The sequence below is a fragment of the Lagopus muta genome, chromosome 14, assembly GCF_023343835.1.
Source record: "Lagopus muta isolate bLagMut1 chromosome 14, bLagMut1 primary, whole genome shotgun sequence".
Lineage (NCBI taxonomy): Eukaryota > Metazoa > Chordata > Aves > Galliformes > Phasianidae > Lagopus > Lagopus muta.
The window spans coordinates 10,132,036-10,152,519 of NC_064446.1; the positions used below are offsets into that span (position 1 = coordinate 10,132,036).

At 61.0% G+C, this 20,484-nt stretch overlaps 1 protein-coding gene across 3 annotated transcripts; it reads right to left on the reverse strand.

The window, feature by feature from the left end:
- Positions 1–686: 686 nt before the first annotated feature.
- On the reverse strand, positions 687–11,937 carry CPLX2 (complexin 2). 3 transcript variants are annotated; one of them, XM_048960916.1, is made up of 5 exons: positions 11,838–11,937; positions 8,037–8,126; positions 2,835–2,942; positions 2,227–2,402; positions 687–2,112 (listed from the first exon to the last, which is right to left on the reverse strand). In XM_048960916.1, the coding sequence occupies exons 3-5, from the start codon at positions 2,863–2,865 to the stop codon at positions 1,915–1,917; spliced, it is 405 nt and encodes a 134-aa protein (XP_048816873.1). In that variant the 5' UTR covers positions 2,866–2,942; positions 8,037–8,126; positions 11,838–11,937; the 3' UTR covers positions 687–1,914. The 3 variants fall into 3 exon arrangements, with proteins under 3 accessions (XP_048816873.1, XP_048816875.1, XP_048816874.1); XM_048960918.1 differs by lacking the exon at positions 8,037–8,126 and having other exon boundaries at positions 11,838–11,924; XM_048960917.1 differs by lacking the exons at positions 8,037–8,126; positions 11,838–11,937 and adding an exon at positions 4,282–4,336.
- Positions 11,938–20,484: the final 8,547 nt, after the last annotated feature.

The following is a 20,484-nucleotide window of genomic DNA, read 5'->3' on the forward strand; positions in this document are numbered from 1 at the left end:
CCTGTGATGGAGACCTTGCCCGCACGATCTCTATCATTTCTTAGCCTAATATTTCCTTCTGACAGAGGCTTTTCCAGGTGACTGCACTGCTGATGCCGCCTGGGTAACAGCTGAGCTTTTTGCTGTTAAATGATGGCAAATCAGTCGAAGCTGAGGCTGGCTGCAGGCAGAGCCCTTCCGAGCTGTGCTGCATCAGGATTGCAGTGCCAGGGGCTGTGCTTGGCTGAGGGGTGCGAGGCACCCCTTGCTTGGTGTGTACCCCTGGCATCTGCCCCTATTTTTGGGGGAACTGGGATTGAGGTACCTCCAGCCTCAGCCCCAGAAGGCTGTGTCTGGAAAAAGAGCCCTTGCACCCCGTGGGTGACTCCAGTTATTATGGGGGAAGTCCCAGAGCCATGGGGAAGGGCCCCCCCCACCCGTGGGTCTGAAGGATGGGCTGCAGAACCCTTTTGCCTTGTCCCAGCTCCATTGAGGGCACTGGGGAACAGGAGGCAGCTGGGCTGAGGGCAGCACTGGGGAACTATGGAGATTTTCCCTTCACCCATGGCCTGGCTTCTGGGTGCCATGCAGGCTGAGGATGAACCCTGTGCCCTCCGGTAGTGCGTTGAGTGGCCGGGTCTCAGCCCTGGGGGGAGACGGAGCGGTGGGGAAGGTGACAGGGAAGTAAGGGCTGAGAAAAGGCCAGAGCAATGTACAAATCCCTTTATTTTATTAGTTTGTCAAAGACTAGTTCGAGCAGGATGGTCACAGCATGACTGCGAAGCCCCGAGCTGCCCTCTGCCTCCCTGGAAGGGCTGGGCTGAGCGGCTGGGGGCTGTGGCGGGGGAAGCATGGGGGTAGGGAGGACAGGAGCACGGTACGGCAAGGGACGGGGGCCGGGGCGATGGCATGCCCCCTGTTGGGACGCAAGCAGCAGCTCCTGGGATGTACCCGGGCAGCTTTGCCCATGGGAGCTGTGTGCCCAGCGCCGGGGGGGGCAGCCCGGGAGAGGCTCTGCAGCCCCCAGCCCCGTACTGGGTTTATTGCAACCCACGGGCACGGGGCTCTCGGCTCAACGCTGCGGGCGGCCCCGGGGACTGCGGGGCTTTGGGGTTTGAGGCGTGAGCAGCGGACACGAGGACGCATGGAGCAACGGGGCGCACCCTGGCACACAGACACTAATGCGAGAACGGGGGCCAGCGGGGCCGAGACACGGACGAGCGAGCGGTGGGGACAGTGGGGACGGGGCAGGGGGACGAGGCAGGGGGGGTCCCTGCCCCGCACGCGCCTTTATACACGGTCGGCGGAGCGCGGCGCCTGCTCCTCCCGGTGCTGAAGTATTGCAGTCTAACTGATATGGCTTTAACTATGGGGCCAGAGATGCGGGAAGGGGGTCCCCTCCAACCCCCCGATGCTGCGGCACACCGGGCAGCCCCGGGGGACCCCCGTGCCCGGGGATCAGGGATGGGGGAGCTGCGGGCAGGGCGCCTGGCTTTGTGCTTTGGGCTTGGCCCGGGGCAGGATGGGGCTGGGGATGGCAGTGCTGGGGACAAGGGCGGGCACACGGAGGGCCTGCCCGGGCCCCCTGGCAGATGGGTGAGGGGAGGGTGTGGGCAGAAGGGCAGGGCTGAGGGCACGGGGAGCTGCCCCGGGGTCCGGTGGGGCGTGGGGTGCCCCCAGCCCACTGCCAGGTTACATCAGTGCATTTGGTCCCGGTTCGCCCTGTCCGGCCAGGGACGCTCCCCTTTGGCACGGCGTGGTCAGGGGGCCCTGCCTGGACAGGATGGGATGGTTTGGTCTGGTTAGGGGACAAGGGAGGGGCAGAAGATGGAGAGGGGATGCAGGGACCCCCCTGGGGCCAAGGGAACTGATGGAGGGGAGGGAGGGAGGAGGGCGCCCGTGCCCCAGAACCCCATGGCAGGGTCGGTGGTGTTGTTACTTCTTGAACATATCCTGCAGCGGGCCGGGCAGGTACTTGAGCACGGTGTCCAGGATGCTCTCCTCCTCCTCTTCCTCCTCGTCCCCACAGCCCGCAGGGATCGCTTTCTTGGGGCGCGTCAGGCTGCCCTCACATGGCTGCTCCAGCGCTGCCTTCTCCTCTGCCTCCTTCTCCTCCTTTTTCTTCAGCCCATACTGAGGGGACACAGGCCCTAAGTGGGGTGGGCAGCACACAGTGCCCGTGCTGTACCCGACACCCCTCACCTCTTACTCCCATCCCCCCAGCAGCATGGGGAGCTGCTTGCCCACCTTGTCACGGATCTGCTGCCGGACTTTCTCCCGCTCAGCCTCCATGCGGGCGTGCTTGGCTTTCCGCTCCTCCTCCTGCTGGCGCAGTGCTTCCTGCCTCTCCTCTTCCTTCTTCTGCGCATCAGGGTCCTTCTCCTCCTCGCCCCCCAGCATCTTGCCCATGTCCTTGGTGGCCCCTGCATAGCATGATACTCTCAGACAGTGCCCAGGGGGCCTCAGCTTCCACAAAGCCAAACTGGGCAGGGAGCCAGCCTGCAAGTATAGCCCGGGTCCCCTGATCCCCTGTGCCACCCGCGCCACAGCCGGCTGTGCTTGGGCTCTGGGTGCTGCAGGGATGGGGAGCGCCGCGGGCTGCCAGCACTGCCCTACTTCGGCGTCAGCCGGGGGAGACGCTGGCAGCTCAAGCACTGGCACCCAGGGGACCTGCTGGGGAATCCCACACTACCGGGAGAGCCGGGATTCCCCCGCCAGGCGCTGCCGGCACCACTGACGGGAGCCCTGTAGGGCTCTGGCAGCCGTTTGTTCCCCCGCGGTGGCCCTCCCCGACTCCATGCTGGGTATGTTGTCACCCCACAGTGTTGCTCCCAGTGGAGATGCTCCCCACTCACCGCCCAGTGCTTGCTTCATAACAAAGTCCATGGTGCCGGTGTGTGCGTGTGGCTATGCCAGTGCCCAGCGCTCATCCACTGCTATCCGGGCTCTCCGACCAGGGCCACCTGGGCACAGAGAGAGGGACGCGGTCGGGGACGCCAAGCCTGGGGTCTGCACTGCCCTGGCACACAGGGACTTGGCCTCAGGTGGATTTCCCAGCCTGGTGCTGCCCGCCACAGAGTGGCACGGGCACGGGAGCACTGAGTACCACTGGAGAGGCACCCACATTGCCACCAGCACGTCCCCCTGCATGGTGGGGGCAGAGCCACCCTGGGGAGCACAATGTGACCCTGTGTGCATGTGCGTGTGTTGCGGTCCTTGGGCTCTGTGGGTGGGTGGAGAAGAGGCTGCCGGTTGGTTGGGACTGTTCTTTGGGGTTGCAGGCGTGTGTGTTTGTGTTTGTGAGCTCCATGCATGTTTGCACAGCTGGGCAGCTGTGTGTGCACAGGAGGTGCATTCACAGAGCTGTGTATATGTCCGGCCGTATGCATGTGTACAGATTCGTGGGGCTGGAGCTGTGTGTGGCCACGCTGCGGGGGGTTGCAGGCTGCTTGCAAGGTTTGTGCATGTGATTTTGTGGGTTCACAAGCTGTGTGTGCATGCGCTCGTGTGTGTACAGGTGTGCAGGTTGTGTTTGCGTGCTGGGTGAATGTGTTTGCACACCGGTGGGCTGCATGCTGGGTGTGTGTATAGCATGGGGGGGTGTGTGCGCACTGCTTTGCAGCCTGTGCTGTGTGTGGGGGTGTTGCAGGCTGCTGGCATGCTGCGTGTGCGCGGGTGGGATTGCAGGCTGCGTGTGCACTGCGTGTGCATGTAGGAGTGCTCTGTGTGTGTGTGTGTGCGCGCCCTGCGTGCCCTGTGCGTGGGCGAGGGCTGTGCTGATGTTGCGTGTGCACTTTGCAGCGTGCATGTGCCCAATGGGTGCCGCAGCCCCAAGGATCTCCCCCAGCTCCCCCGGGACTCCCGGCGATGGGGAGACACCCTCCAGCCGGGGGAGGGGGGCGCCGGGGAAGTTTGTTCCCTCCTGCGCCCAGGGGCGGGTGCGTAGGGGACACCGAGGACGGAAAGGGTATATGGAAAACGCGGGGAGCGGGACGCGGGCGCCACGGGATGGAGAGCGCGGGGGCACCGCGGGATGTTGGGGCGCGCGGGGGGCGCGCGGACACGGAGGACGCGTTGAAGGGAAGAACGCGACATGCGGGGAACACAGCGGGTGCGGGAGCGCGGGGACACGGAGGACACGGGACGGGGGGGAGGACGCACCGCGGCCGCAGGGGACACGGGGACGCAGCACCGCCGGGGGACCGCGGGACCCCCCCTCCCGCCCACTCCTCCCCCGGTGAATGCGGTTCGCCCCGCCCGGTGCCGCAGCGGCGGCGCTGTCCCTTCAGCACCGGCACTCACCGGCTCCGCCGCCGCTCTCGGCCGCCGCCGCTCCGCCCGCCCCGCCCCGCCCCGCCCCGCCGCGGCCCGCCCTCCGCCCGCCCCGCGCCGCACGCGTAGGCCCGCCCGGGGCGACACCCCCAGCCCCGCTCCGCTCTCGGTCCCGGAAGAGGGGGAAAGAACGGACTACGGCACCCCCCATCCACCGAGAGCGGCGCCCCCGGGGAAACGCCGCCCCCGCCGGGACCACCCGATCCCGCAGCGAAGAGATGGGGGGAGCAGCCCCCCGGCGTCTGTTAATGCTTCACCTCCGCAATCCGTGGAAAAGCCAGGCACTTCCTAGCCGCAGCCACCACCAGCCGTCCCTGCATCCCGCACCAAACGAGCCGACCCCTTCAGCACCGCGCACCTGAGCCTCTGCACCTGCCAGGCCTTAATGACCCCACCGTGACTAATTGTAGAGCTGTGGTGTGCCGCGGGACTTCTCAAAGTCCCCGATACATTGCTGTGGCCTGCGCAGCCACACAGAGCTCCCAGCCCCACATTTTGTGGCACTGACTCCCCTGGAGATGCTGGGGATGCGCAGTGACCTTGTGGCCCCCGTACTCCCATGGCTGGGGCAGAGCTCAGGGTGTGCAGGTGTCAGGGCCATGTGAATGTCCCACTGCCCGCAGAGCTGATGCCCCATCCATCCAGCCCTGGGTTATCAGGAAGGGAACGAGCTCTGTGCAGATCAGTGGGATTCTGAGCCTGGCTGTGGGGACAGCTGGCGGTGAGGTGAGGCCCTGCCGTCCTGCACGGATGCTCACAGACATAGCCCCTCTGTGGGGCACACAGCGCTGGGGGAACCCCCATGTCTGCCCTTCTGCTGCCACACACTGCACAGCCTTGGTACAGGGAAAGCACTCCAGCACTCATCCCTCCTGCTCACCGCTCCCTGCGCCCTCCACCTCTTCCCACGCTGACCAACCGCACTGTTTTCCTCCATCACGGAAAAAATGCCCTCTGCCTCAGTGCCTAACCCTGCTGTGAGTGCTGGGACAGGCCTTGGTCCGTCCATCCATCCGTCCGTCCTGCAGCACCCCGCTCTGCACGCTGACGTCAGCGCTCCCGGCAGCCGGGCGGTGGGCGGGCAGCACCGCTCCTATTGTATTAAAAATAATACAGCGGAGCACAAATTCATTACAGATAAGTGTGACAGCCAGGAGGAATTAACGAGCCCGTCTCTCAGCGCCTGACAAACGCCTCCTTTTGTTCCTGGGATGGGTCCTCGAGTCTTTCAATCTTTGGAGATGCTTCGGCTCATTGAGCGCATCCTCCCCCCAGCAGCTCCCAGTGCGCCCAGGGACTGCTCCCAGTCGCAGCTCTGGGACTGCCCCCCAGCAGCGCGGTGCCCTAGGGTTATTTATGCTCCCCCCACCCCCATCTCTGCAGAAAAAAACCGCTTGGCCCTCTGCATGGCACCGAGGGATTAGAAGTGGTTAACTCCATTTGCAAAGGCTTTGTTACGTCGGTTTTCCCTTGGCTGCAGCGCGAGGCGATGTGCAGCGTGCCGGCTGGGCGGCTTTTATCAGGTTGTCTTCTGGAGGTAATTGGGTTTTTCAGGAGCCTGTTTAAAATTCGTAACCCGACCTCTTAAACAAAACAAAAACAGCGGCGGGGAACTGGGGAGAGGAGGCACAAAGCAGCGGCAGCTGCAGCTCTGCAGAGTGGTCCCGGCCCCCTCGGGGCTGGCACCTGGCAGGGACAGGGCCGAGGATAGGGACAGGACCACGCATGCTGCAGCATCGGGTTGGAGCTGACCCTCGTAGTGCAGCATCTGAGTGCGGTTTGGGGCACGCAGAGGGCAGGGGCAGCCCTGCCAACCTGGTGGTTACACGTGGAGAGGGTCACAGGGTCACCACCACACCGTGCTCCTGTTCCCTGCTTTCCAGCCTCAAACCCATCAGCATCAATATTGCAGAGTTGGCTGCATCGCTATCGCTATTGGCATTGCTAATGCAGGTCACCCAGGGGAGCACGGGGCACCCCCAGCCCGGCCCTGCCTGCTGCTGGGTGCTCCAGGTGCCACCGGTTCCACGCCACAGGGCACAGCGTGAGCTGCGAGTGGGTGGAGGGGAGATGCTGCAGCAGATGGTTGACGGGGCCGATCGCGGCATCGCACGCAATGAGGGACGTTCACATCCCCCGGGGGCCGCGTGCAGGAGCTGTGTGTGCACTGGTGCTGGCTGTGGGATGGGGCAGCGGTGGCCAAAGGAGCTGTGGGTGAGGAGAGGACCAAAGTCGCAGCCTCCAGCTGCTCCCAGCACAGTGTCCCAGGGGTGCAGCTGCTCTGCCCTCCTGAGCTTCCCTAAAAGGTGGCCTGTGCAAGAGCCATGTGGGGGATGGATGCCCCCTGTGCTCAAGCTCTGCTTGCTACCCTTCCCAGGGCTGACAGCCACCACAGCCCCATGGCTCTGCCACCTACAGCCCTGCCCATGTCAGGGACACCAGCACCCTCCTGGCTGTGCACTGCAGCAGCAGCTCTCAGAGCATTGTGTGGCCGCTGCCTCTGTGCTGTGCATGGTTAAGCAGCGGCACTGCAGCCCCTCGCCGCTCATCCTGCACGGGCTGCATGTTAGTGGGCTGGGGGAGCAGCTGCCGCTCACTGCAGTCTGGCAGCAGGTTTTGCTTTGCTGCTTTCTGACCACCGGGGCTTTACACCTAGTTCCTTCCCACCGCACTCTGAATTCCACCTCCCCTATATAGCCTTTGTGCATCCAGCTTCAGTGTTGCACCCGCACCGCTTCCCCCGGTTCGTACAGCATGCACATCCCGAGCACTGTGCATAAAGGCACACTTGCACCGCGTCCGCCCCATCAATATTTATGGCAGGCACGCACACTGCACAGCTCTGCAGGGGCTGGCATGGAGCTGGGCGCAGTGCACCCAGCACCGCGTGGGCAGCGGACAAAAGCCCCCATGCAGCCCATATCCTCACCCCATCGCTCCTTGCCCCAGCAATTGCCTTTGGGGGGAGCAGCTACCCCATGAACTGATCTACCATCCTGATCTACCATCCCCGTGGCCCTGGCAGGAGCCATCCAGAGCCAACGTTGGTGGTGGAGGAGGCCAGGGCTGTGCAAGGAGAGGATTCTCGGTGTCCCTCAAGCTCCTCTCTCAGGGTCAGTGCTGGGGTGAGAGCAACCATGTGCCAAGGAAGGTGAGCTCCTTCCCTCCTGGGAGGGCCACCCCACCATGGGAGAGCTCTGGGGGCAGAGGTGCCCCATGGAACCAGGGACACCTTGACCTCTGACAGCAGCAGATGGCTGCATGCTGGGGGGCTCAGTGGTGGCAGGGGGGACATCTGGGTGGCTGCAGCATGGTGGGAGCAGGATGAGAACCACGCTGGGAGCACTGGGAGTGGGGGACCCTGTGTTGAGGGGGAGCTAGGAGGGATGCTGCCATCTCCCCCCACTGAAGCCGCCCCCAACCCGCCTGCGCGCGGGGTTTCCGCTGCAGTGTGACGCCGGATGGGCATGGTGCCACTCCAAGAGCTGCTGGGGCTGTGGCCAGAAAACCATTCTTGGCTGCTGCCAGTGGAGTTTGGCTCATACCTTGCCCATCTGGGGGCTTTCAGAGGGAGAAAAAGAAAAAAAAAAAAGTGAAAAAAGGAAAAACAAACCGACAAAAACCTGCCCATGTCCCTGCACCACCTGCAGCATCACCACCAGCTCCATGCCTCACATTCACCCAAACCGAGCCCTGCCAGAGCCAGAGCCAGAGCCAGAGCCTACCTTGGTGTGCGCAGCGTCCGTGGCCTTCAGCACCTAAAGCAGCGCTGCGAGGGGCTGCCGGGGGCGGGTGGGCATCGCAGGAGGGCGGGCCTGCAGAGACACGATGGCAAAAGGGTCAGTGATGGGGAGCAACCCCCTAAGGCACAGGGTGCTGGGGCAGAGGGCAAAAGGACGGGGTATCGCACCGCCCCTGATACCAAGCTCCCTGATAGCAAGGGAGTGATGCACTAACTGAGCCACCCCAGGGTGGGCAGGGAGGTGGCAGCGTGGGGTCTGTGCCCCTCTTGGACCAAGGATACGGCTGCTGCTGGCCGAGCTGCAGACAGACACCCGGCAGTTTGGATGCCTTCATTAATTATTGAGAGGGCTCTCAACTCTTGGAGGGTTTTAAAAATTGGCATTAACTCTGCATTCCTCAGTTTTCAAGTGATGAATTTCTTCTTCAGAGGACATAATGGCAAGTTAAAGTGAGCAGGCAAACAAAGCCCCAAACAAAGGCTGCAGTCTGAGAGATCCTCCTCTTGGAGTTCAACTTCAGCCTAACTTTGAAAAGCTTCTGCCTGGGGTTCTCCTTGTCCCTTTGCTGAATGTCCTTGAAGTGCCCCCATCGTGCTGGGGGGGCTCAGGGGATTCTCCTGGGGATGAGGCTGTGCAGAGACCTGGGCATCATCTCCGAGTGATCTGTCCCCATAGTTCCACCCTGGTGTGTGCCATGCGTGTGATATGGGCCGTGGGATGCAGGAAGCAGTTTCCTGGGGGTGTCACAAATTTGTCCTAGCGCAGAGCCACCTCCTTTCCTGCACCCCAGGAAGCAGGGGGGATTTGGCAAATTGTAGGTAAATAATGGCCCAGGGGAGAAGGGGGGGAGACAGACTCAGGGAGAGAGTGCTGGGCTGGGGGACGTGAAGCCGGGTTTGGGGATGCAGTGCTGGGTTGGGGGATACAGTGCTGAGTCTGGTATGCAGCAGCAGGCAGGCAGTCAGCCATTCACACGCTGGTGGGACCCTCATGGAGACCCCTGAAAGGCAGCTGTGTCTCCGGGAAGCACAGCACTGAGCTTCAGCCTGGGAAAGGCTCGGCAGCAGCGTGAAGGTGACCTTTGCTGGGGACAAGCGCTGCCTCCTGCGGGATGTGGGAAGAGTCGGAGCCGGGTGGGATGGGATGCAGAGCGCCAAGGCTGGGGGCAGCTGGGTTTATGGGCAGCTCAGTGCCAGGGAGAGGAGCTGTGCTGGGATAGGATCAGACCCTGCTGTGCCGGCTGTGTTCTGCGGTGCAGATCAGCTGCTGTTCTTTGCTGAAGCCCCGGAGCATGGCCAGAGCTGGGCACTGCCTGCATGGGGACATGGGGAAATTCAGTCCTCGGAGGGTATTGGGGGCAATACTGGCTGGGTCATCACAAGGCATTGATTTTGGGGCCAGATCGATGTGGCTGATATTTATTTATTTATTCTTTTATTTTGATTTTTGTCTGTCTTTTTAACAAGCAGAGCTGGCCAGGATCACAGAGCCATATCTTACTTGGACAAATGGGGACAGGCAACAGCTCTGTCAATGAATCTGTCCAGGCAGTCAAATGCCAACCACAGCCAAGGTAGAGATGAGGTAAAGGGAAGGAGGATGCGATTGTGGCAGGACAGCCCTGGCTTGGGGCTGCAGTGTACTTGGAGCTGGAGGGGCTGTTTATACCCAGCGCAGGGTAGGGCCACAATATGTGGGGCAGAGGTAGTGATGGAGACAAAACCACCTCCTGTTCACAGCACCCCATGATCATAGCCAGTCTTGTCCAGCCTCTGAGATGCCAGAGGGCAGCTTAGGGATGGAGCCAAAGGAGAACCTGTGTGAGCTGCTTGGGGCTGGCAGCAGCCTCATGCCCGGGTACTGTGTGTTGAGGTGGGAAGGCACAGGACCTCTGCACTTTGGGGAAATGCCTTCACAACAGACTTGGGGTAGCAGTGCCCTCCCTGCCCGCAGGGATGCAGAGGGCTGCATCTGAACCAAACCTTCGGCCCTCAAAATCTCCTGTCCGTGAGCCAGGGCAGGCGTGGGTACCACTGCTGCAGGGCTGTGGTGATGGGTGATTCTGAGCATTGGAGGGTTATTTTTCCAGGAGATGACGGCAACAGTTGGCCAGGAATGGGGCTGGTGGCAGGATAGAGCACCTGCAGCACAGTGAGGTGACAGTGACTCCTGGGGAGTGCAACCTGGAACACGCAGCACAGCCCAGAGAGCCCAGAGAAGTGTGTGTCTGGAGCTTCTGCAGGGCCAGGGCAGGTGGAAGGGAAAGCTCCTGGGATGGGCGAGTGGAGCGCTCATGTAAGAGCGCGGCTGTTTACTCTGGCTGAGCAACCTGATTGCTCTCTATAAATACACCCGGCGAGTAAACACCAGGGAGGGAGCAGGAGCATTTAAACTCATGGTTGATGCTGGCAGAAGAACAAATGGGAAGGTCTGGCCAGGAACATAGACTGAGGCTGGCTGTGCTGTCCTCTGCCCAGATGGGACAGCCCTGGGGACAGCTGGGCTCCTCAGTGGGGACGGCACTGTGTCACCTGCTGCTGATCCGAGTGGGGCACACGGGTGCCCAGCAGAGGGTTCTCTACAGACAGAGGGTGGTGTCCAACCTCTGCTGGGTTTCAGCTCATGTGCTAAAATCATGATGGGAAACTCAGTGCAGGTCCCCAAAGGGCTCCTGATGCGTGGCACCAGGCCTGGCAGGCTCTGCCTGCCAGTAGGCAGTGCTGAAACCCAGGAATGAGCCAAAGTGTGAAGTGCAGCCACCCTCCAGCACTGCAAGGTGCTAAGCACTTTGTCTGGTTGGGGTCATTTCAACACTAATGTTCTCACGCAAGGCAATCGAAGAAGCAAACACTCAGCCCACAGCCAAGGGACATTTTTCTGTGCCAGTTTTATCTCAGCTGAGCTCTCACATCTTCTCCAGCTTTGTAGAGAAGCCCTGAGCCATCAGTCCTGTTCGGAACGAAGGCACCAGCCCTGCTCTGCTGCTCTGAATCACCACGCCGGTGCCTGGGGCAGCAGCTGCCCGGTCATGCTCCCGCCATGTGGGTGACACTGCCACTGCATGTTGCCAGGCCTGGGTCACAGCAGCCACCTACCCCGTGTGCTGCTGGGGACACTGCAAGGAGAGGGGATGGAGTTCAGGGTGCTGGGACCCCCGGAGGGTCGGCGCAGCAGAATGGCACCTCGGGAACATGCAATGGGGATGGCCCAAGAGGGGTTGGTGCAGCCGAGGGGGGCAGGATGGAGAGAAAGGTGGTGAGGGGGAGGCACGGGAAGAGCCCGGCAGGGTACCAGGAGCTGCCTTCGGCAGGAGGCTGCGAGGAGCATCCTCGGGAACGAGCAGAGGAGGGAGCAGGTGGCCTCCTCTTCTTGCCCACGGCCCCGCTCTGCAGCCCCCCCTCCGCAGTACAGACCTGGGAGGTGACACCCCGGCGGTCACAGCCCTTCCCTGCTCACGCACCGCACCCGCGGCCCCTACCCAGGCGTGCGGGGCGGCGTGGGGGGGCACCCGGTGGGAGCAGCGCTCAGCCCGCAACCCGCATCCCGCCTCTCGCACTCCGCATCCCACACCTCGCATCCCGCACTCCGCATCCCGCTTCCCGCTGCCCGCATGCCGCAGCCCCGCGGCCGCCGCCCCGTTACATAAGCCGGCGGCCCCGGGAGGCTCGGCGGGCCGGTCCCCGTGCCCGAACCGCCCGCCGGGCCCCGGCCCCCCCCTCCCCGAGCTCTGCGGCACGGCGGGCCCGCCCCTGGCCCCGGCCCCGCTCCCGGCCCCGCACCCACCTGGCTCGGCGCGGCGCGGCGCGGCACGGTGCGGTGCGGCTCCGGTCCGCCCCGTCCGCCCCCGGCGTAGGGAAGAAGGAACCGCCGCCGGAAGGGAGGCGGGAGCCCTAGCGGTACGGGGGGGCCCGGTGCTGGCTCCCCCTCCGCCGCACGGCCTCCCGGGCGGGGCCGGATCCGCGCCCGCCTCCGGCCCGCCCCGTGCCCCCGGCAGCAGCCCCCCGCTCCTGGAGATTACCCTCTCGGTACCCGGTAGTTGCCCCCCGGTACCAGGAGTCGCCCCCGGCAATTGCATCCCAGTACGTAGTCACCCCCCCCCAGCAGTGCCCACCTCTCCTTTCCTCTCATTACCCGGCCATGCCCCTGGTGCCCATCAATCCCCCCCAGCAGCACCGCTGCTACCCCCCCGTGCCCCTCAGTACACCCAGTTCCTGTCCTTGATCCCTGCCAGTTTCCCCCAGTATTTACCCATCCCTCCTGATCCCCATCTCCTACAGCAATTCCCCACTCAGTATCTACCCCCAACCAGGGCCCAGCACTTTGCTCCCCCAGACTCGGTGTGTCCCCCTCCCATGACTGCTGTCCCACACCATGGGGACAAAGTCCATTGCTGGCCATGAGGTCGTGTGGGTGCCACCTGGGATACGGGTCCTCTGGGCCTGTTGGGTATTGGGTGCACCACCCTAACAGGCAAAGCACTGTGGGATCTCCAAAATCTGAGGTTGGGTGGACAAGCGAAAGGGATGGGGACCAGGACCCTTGTCACTGCCTCTGCAATTGGTTCAGCCATTGGCACTGCTGAACTCCCTTTGGAAAACAGGTTCCCTCCTCTCTGCCCTGCAAGGGCACAGGATGGACACACGTTAATGCAGAGCAGCCCTGTGAGGGTCTGATCCTCACATTTCCCTTCTCTTCACCCCCTGGGCACAGCAGCATGGGGTCAGCCAGCCCCACTGCCTTGCGTGCCATGCTGCTCGTCGCACTGCTGCCGCTTGTCACGGCCTTCATGCAGGGATGGTGCGGGCTGGAGCTGCTGATGAATAAATCAGTCCCCCTCGGTGCTGAGGCTGCAAAACACGGCTGCAAACAGAGGAGCAGCACTTGGGCTGTGGGCCCAATGGCCGGGGAGGTACAGCTGCAAATCCCCCGTGTGGGCACCGCATCCCAAGCAGCTGAGTGGGCAGCTCTGATTGCTTTGGTGCCATGATTTATTTATCACAGCTCCATTGGCAGGCTCACATGCTCTGCCCCACATTCTGCCCGGATTCTTCTGCCTGCGGATGGAGCAATGGTGGGAAGGACTGTGGGTGCTGCGGGTCCCTTTGCTTCTCCACCATGCCGTGCTGTCATTGTCAGCCTGCTGTCACCCAGCTGTCACCGCCGTGCCAAGGAGCCCGCGCCCCTCTGTGCGAGCGGAAGGACGGCGCTGTGCCGCTGACCTTTCCTCAGCTCTGAGAGCACTTTAAGGCTCGGCCAGGCTCCTGCTGCTTCCCCCGCGCTGTGCCAAAAGCAGCATCATCCTGTGCCCTGTGCTGACGTGAGGACAGGAGGAGGTGCTGGGACACCTCTGTGTCACCCCACAGCCATGCTCGCTGCTGGTGGCTCTGGCTTGCCTTTGTCCATCGCCTCCAGCTGCCTGCACCGGAGGAGATGGAGCTGCAGGGTGCGTTCTGCTGCTGTGCTGCTCATAAATAAACCCCGGTAATGAGTTGGGCTCTGGTGGATGGGCAGGTGGGGCAATAATCCCCCGATTAAGTGGACGAGGAAGGCAGTTAAGTGCAGAAAAACCACAAATAAACAATAATAAGAATAATTTAGGAGCAGGGAGGAGCTGGCAGCTGAGTCCCTTCGCCTTTCCTGGGCAGCATGCAGGGCCAGGAGCACTCTGGGAAGTGTAGTTCCGCCTTCCCTGCTGACATCCTCTGCTGGCAGGATAGAAATCCCAGCTTTTCTCTCAATTCTTGCCTTTGAACCCAGTGTGAGTGTCCCATGGATGCCAAGGCAGCTGCCCTAGGGATTGAGAGCGGGCGGGGAGCAGGGCTCCATCTGGGTACCCCTGTGGATGGGGCTGAGCAGAGAGCCCCCAGGGAGCATCACTGCTCTCCTCCTCGGGATGAAACATGGGCTTGGAGAGGGGGGAGCTGCACAGCGTGGACTGTGCACTGCAGGGCTGTGCTGGGTGCTGGCGGGATGCAAGCTTTGTCCCTGTGCCCCAGGCAGAGGCAAAACCCCCAGTGAGCATCATTGATCGTGGCTGCATGCCATGTCTGCATGCCTGATGCTGAGCTCACAGGGCAATCAATAGTCGTTTCTCTCCCCAGTCTTCACACTGCTAATGGGAACAGATGCCCTTATTATTTCTCACTCAGGTGCTGGGGGCTCTCACATCACACTCATGGTCCAGGTGCTGGGGCAGCTGCACTTAGCCATAAGCAAACACTGGAGCAGAGGTCCTGTAGCTGCAGGAAACGTGCTCCTGTGGGAAGGTGCCACCCTCCGTGGGTGTGGGGGCAGGAGGGATGCTCAGCCTTGGGGACGCATTGCTCTGCCATGGATTCTGCAGCAGAGGAAGGACTCAGGACAGACACCTCAATCCTCGTGTGACACGTAAGTAAAGAAGCTGTTGTAGTATTCTCTCCTCAAACTGGGAGCGTGCAGCTGGGCCCTTATAGAGAGAGGCAAGGCAGATCCAGCGGCGTTCCCGCTGGGCAGATGAGCAGCAGCAGTCGCACGGCATTGCAGAGCGGTGCCAGGGAGAAGGTGGCTGCGTGTCCTGACGCTGCGGAACGTCAGGTCCAGCCCCGTGGTACAGGGTCCTGGTGCTGCTGTGATCCAGTTTCAGAAAGTGGGTGAGGAGATGCTGCCCTTCATGGCACGCTGCAGAAGATCGATGTGTTTTTGAAGTGAAACTCAGAGTTTTTACCCGGAAACAACGCGAGCGCCTGCTCCGAATGCTAAGCAGCTCCTTGGGAGGATGTCCCCCAGCACAAAGGGCAGTGCGGTGCTCAGTCTCCTCCCTCAACCCCGTGCTGGGAGAGCCACAAACCGCAGCACGCACCAAGGCAGCCGTGCAGGGCCTCCTGCAGAGTGAATGGAAGTGATTTTCACCTCCTTTCATCTGAAAAACCACCCGGGAGAACAGAGAACAGCTCCCCCAGCAGAGAAGGGGGGGGGGGGCGGGTGCACGCTCCCAGCAGGTGTCCCAGCTCTCACGGCTCGGCGCGGGGACGAGGAACCTGGCACACAGCACTGCTCCGTGCAGCCGTGTGGGGATGTGCCACGAGGGCAGAAGTCACCGAGACCGATGGTGGCTCCTTGGGAACCGCAGTAATCTCATTCTGGGAGCAAATCACATTCCCAGCAGCCAAGGACATGTTAGGTCTTAATAAAAATGGTAATTCCCAGCAGATTGATTTGGGAGCAGGGAGAGTGCTGCTTGCTTCCCATCGCTGCTGCCCGGGGGTTGGAGGTGGTGCTGGGGATGACGGGCAGCAGTGTGGCACAGCGCTGGATTTTGGGGTTATCCAGCATGGCCCGGGGGTTTGTACAGCTCTGTTACAGAGCTCCCACTCCTCTCATCCTGCAGGACCCGGCTGCTGTGCCCTGCCCCGATGTGCACCCGAGCGGCCACAAGGGTCAGAGCTGTTTGTTTGCAGTTTCCTAGGAGAGAAATCACATTTAGGAAAAAAAAAAAAGAAAATTAATCACACACCTGAAAACAAAATCTGCCTGCTCAAGTGCACATCGGGGATAAATGGTGTGCTCCAAATTAGACAATTTACAGCTTGGGTAAGTAATGAGAAAACCCATCCTGGCGTGAAAGCACAATGGGAGAGTGACCTTGACTCAGGGCTCCCTCCCTGCACCCCAGTGCCTGCTTCTCTCCCCCTGCACCTTTACTGCTGCTCACTTAGAACCCCACGTTGGCTCAGCTCAGCCGGTTGGGGTGGCTCATTCCCTGGGGCTTCCAGCAGGGATTTGAGGTGAGTTTTGGCTTCTTTGGAGCAGTGAGCTCCCTCGGGAGCAGATCTCAGCCCAGAGATGGCAGAGAGGAGAAACAGACAGGAAAGGGACAGATGGAGTGGGGAGTGGAGGGAAGGGACCCCAGCACGGAGGGGCACCCCACTGCGCCCCAGCCCCCCCAGCCCATGCTGGCCCTGCAGTCCTCCACTGTGCAGTGCGTGGGAGGGCTGGCAAGGAGCAGGCAGCTCTCCAAGCTTTCCAGCAAGAAGAAAATCATTTCTTTCCCTTATTTTTCTGGGTAGGGTGTCCCAGTGTATTCTGCAATCACAGGGATTTAAAGGAGCTGAGCCCTGGTGACAGTGCTCCAGGCTGGGGCAGTGGGGACGACTGGGGTGGATGGATCTGTGCCATGGAACTGAGCTCTGCTCTGCACATGGGCTGCAGGCCATGGGGCTGTGCAGCACCCACAGGGACTTGGAGTCCCCTCCATCCCACACCCCTAAGCCTCAGCTGAGCCGAGATATGACTCTCCCAGTGGGGGACCAATCTCCCCCCAGCACAATTTCCACCTCTGCTGGGAGCCGCCTCGGAAACCAGCCAGCTAATGATGCGTGATGCAGCAGATGGGGGCCCTGATGCTATATGGATTAAGCATGCGGATGGATGTATGGCATCACGGTGCATCTTGGCCTCCCCCCTTTCATCCCCACCACTCCTGTGATACTTGGACCCCTGGCCTGAGCGAGGATGACGGGCGGGCAGATGGGATGCTCTGGGTTGTGTGGGGTTGCAGCACAGCACCACAGGTTTTAAAAGCTGTTGTGAGTCCTGAAATCTCAGACCTGAGCCATCCAGAAAGGCTGCTCTGCATGCCCACTGCAGGAGTCCTGCAGCCCCCCTCAGAACTGCAGAGTCCCCCCTTCTCGACACGGGAAGGAAACTCCCTCCACCTGCAGCAATGTTCCCTCTGTCCCCGCCGCTGCGGCGCAGTGCAGCGCCGTTATCTCCAATGCCTGGGAGCGGGGAACGGATTAATATTCATCACCAGGGAGCGGAGCATATGGAATATGAATAATGCTAATTGTGCCTGTATAGATTTAGCGTAAGAAGCTTCCATGCATTAAGGAGGGAGGGAATTAGCCCTTCTCCAAAGCGTTGCGGGTTCATTTGCGGCGAAGGAACACCCGCCCGCCTGCGGATCTCGGGAAGCGATGGGATGAAACTTCTGTCCCACACCGAGTGCAGGGCTGGGGGATGCGTGGGGGGGCGCACAGCCCTGCACAACACGGGTGATGGAACAAAGTCGGTCACTGCAGATGCAGAGGAGGAAAGGAGCCGCCTGCAGCTGCGCAGCCCTGCTGCTGTCCGTGGGCTGCTGCTGCCAGACCCCTACCTACCTGCACCGCAGCTCTCAGCCTATGTGCCCCCCCCTGGGGCCGTGCTGTGGGGTCCCCTGGGGCTCACAGCTGCCCCTGTGCAAAGCAGAGCATAGCGTGGCTGGAGCTGGAGCAGTTGCAGCTAATGAGGCAGCGGGGGTGAAAGCGCTCTGTTTTTTCACCATCCATCCCTCCTGCCCGTCGGGGATGGCGCTCTGTGCCCTGTTTAATTGAATCAGCCCATGGCAGCCCAGCAGCTTTAATAAGGTTGAGAAGGCTGATGTGTGCAGCCTGGTTGTGGGCTGGGTGCTGTGGGGATGGGGACATGTGTGTCCCTCTTGCAGTGTCACTGTGCGCTGTCAGCCTGAGCCACAAGTAGGAGCAAGTTTGGGGAAGAGCTCAGGTTGGCACAGGGGTCCCAGGAGCCTGCGGCTGCCTATGGAACTTCTTCAGCCTCAGGATGGGAAATACCTGGGTGCTGCTTGTCCCCAGGATGTGCCTGGCATCTGCAGCATCATGGGGAAGGGGGAATCACTGCCTGCATCTCTCCTGGGCCACCAGTTGCAATCTTCCCATCCTTGACCACTGTCATCCCTCTCCGTTCCCTTCAGAATCATTGAGAACGTGGGATTCCTCTTCCTGCACTTTGATCTCTCCAATTTTCAGCTCATTCTGGCTGCCTTATAGGCACTAATCCCTCTGCAGGCATCGGAGAGAATCCACCTACACTTCATGCAGCAATCACTTAAGTCTTATTGTGTAAATAAAATCTCAAACACGAAATCCTTAATCCTTGATGGCTGAGCCTCTGATACCCATTCCTGCATGTCCTGCCTGACAGAGGGTGGAAGAGGGGAAGGCTGTGGCCGTGCTCACTCATATCCTGGATCGAGCATCCATGGATGCTTTTAACCCTGGGCTTTTCCTCTCTCCCCACTGGTCTGATCCCCTCCCCGCTCAGTTGAATTTGTTCAAGCTCGGGGGGGGGGAGGGGGGGGGGGAATCAAGCCAGGTGACATTTGGAGTTGGGGAATATTTCAAATGCAAATTTCCCCGTGATAAATTGTGGAATTTGCTCCCTCTTATGAAGGAAACCTCTGGGGAGAGCTGAGCACAGCGGCCGGCCCGTGCTGAACGCAGACCTCTGCTGGAGGGGGAGGGAAATCACTGCCTTTCATTCCTGCTGCCTCTTCCTCCCTCCGGTCCCCACGCTCCCGGGCCAACACTTGGGAAATCAACATCACTGTCACCAGGAACGGGAGGCTGCTCAATTTCCCCCAACCACAGCTGGAGAGCAGTGAGGTAAGGGCTGTGGGGTGGGCAGGAAATCCTGCTGCTTTCTGGGTGCCAGGCAGGGAGGGGGGAATCACGGTGGCTGTTTCTATAAGCCCAGAATTGATGTTTCCCTCCCCGGCGATCGGGGTGCTGCTGATATATTATTGTCTCTCTCTCTCTCCCAGCTCTGAAATTAAAGCTTTCACCACTTTTCTCACTGCAGTGTGTGTGAGAGAGAGATTTACACTTTGCTTTCCCTTTCTGAAATGGAGTGTGATTTTCCAGTGGCTGCCGACATGGGGCCTGTCCTGATGCTTTGGGATGGGCTGGGGGGGGGTAGGGATGGGGGCTGCTCCAGGAGCTGCTAACTTCCCCCTTAAATAGGCAAACGAGAGCATCTCTAGGGAAAAAAATTTAAAAAATCTGATCTCTGCCAGCCCCATCCAAGATGCAACATGCAGAGCACGTCTGGTTTTGGGGATGGAAGGGTTTGGGGGGTGGGCGGGGAGGCAGAGGTGCTCAAAGCAACCTGGATACGGCAGGAGAATCTCTCAGGGGGGAAAGCTTGCAGCTGTGGGGGATTTCTGGAACTGTGCATGGGTTAAAGGCACCCCCAGCACACGAGGGCTGCAGAGGAATGCCGGCCCCTTGCCTGCCCAGCAACAGTTTCACCAATGGGGAGAATAACAACAGCGAGAAGTTCAGTGCTGTGCGAGATCTCCAGAGCTTTCCCTGAGCCCCTGCACCGCGGATATTGGGGCAGGTTGGGGGCACTCTGCAAACAAAGATGCTCTGAGGAGCATCCGGAGCCTCACAGATAAATGCCAGGAGAGGAAGAAAAAGGATTTGAATTTCAACTTTGATGCATAATGTGCTTTCCCTCAAAAAACAGCCTTCTTGGCAGGGACCAGGCAACTTCCCACTAAATCTCCTGGAGGAGCACATTGCCAGTCACAGAGATAAAGCCTCAATGAAACATCATCGTGTTACCAAACTCACCTCTCCCTCCCTGGCCCTGTGTGCCCTTCACTCCTGCCTGGGCCCTGGGGATACCTGGACTTCTGCAGCCCCATCTGAGCTGAGTACCAGGAGTGCCCTGGGGGGAAACCAGCCCCTTAATGAAGGGCCTAATCACCCAGGAAAGAGCAGCGGACTTAGCTCAACCTCGAAGCAGGCTGAATGAGCGGAGAAGGCGCACAGCCCTCGGGGAGGGATGGTGGAGGGGGGCCGAGGGGACCTTTTTCCTTTTGAGCTATTTGCAGATCTATCAACGGCGAGAACAAAACCCCGCAGCTCCGTCGGAACGCCTGTCCCCGTTGTCCCCGAGGTGTCCCCGTGTGCCCTCGCTGCCATCCCCTGTGTCAGTCCCATCCTCCTGCTCACAGAGGGCTCCATGATGACCGTTAAAACCAGGGCGGGGGTTCTGCTGGCCAGGGCATGTGGGCTCTATGGGGTCCCCTCTCCCGCTGAAGCTGCATGGTGAGCATGGCGGTGCAATGGGGGCATGCACAGAGCCTGCCTCTCCCCCAGGAATGAGGACAAATGACCCAAATGCAGCCTGGGGTCGGCACAGCCTGGGGACATGCAGGAGATGGGGATCATTTATTGCTCTGCAGTGCGATATGCAAGGAAAGGGAGCCCTGCGCGATGGGCATTGCTGCTGCCACGGAGGGAGGGGACTTTGTGAGCTGCTGAGGGAGAAGGATTTTTCTGGCTTGGCTTGTTTTGCTGCAGAAAGGCGGTTTCAGTGCTGAGGGTAAGGGAAATGAGACAGAAAAACGCCTCCCATTAAGCAAAAAGGATGGAGAGCCCTGCGTAATGGTGGTGCTGCAGGGGCTGCGGGCGCTGGGTTTGCATCCACCCATCCTCACACCAATGCCTGCAGGGAGCAGCAGCACACACACCGTGTGCCACGTCCTGCTCCATCACCACCCCACGGCTGTGCCATCACGTCACTCTGCCTGTGCGGCGTCACCCTGCATGCATCCAGTGTTTACTGGGTTGCTGATGGGCACACGGTGTGGGGCTGGTGGTCC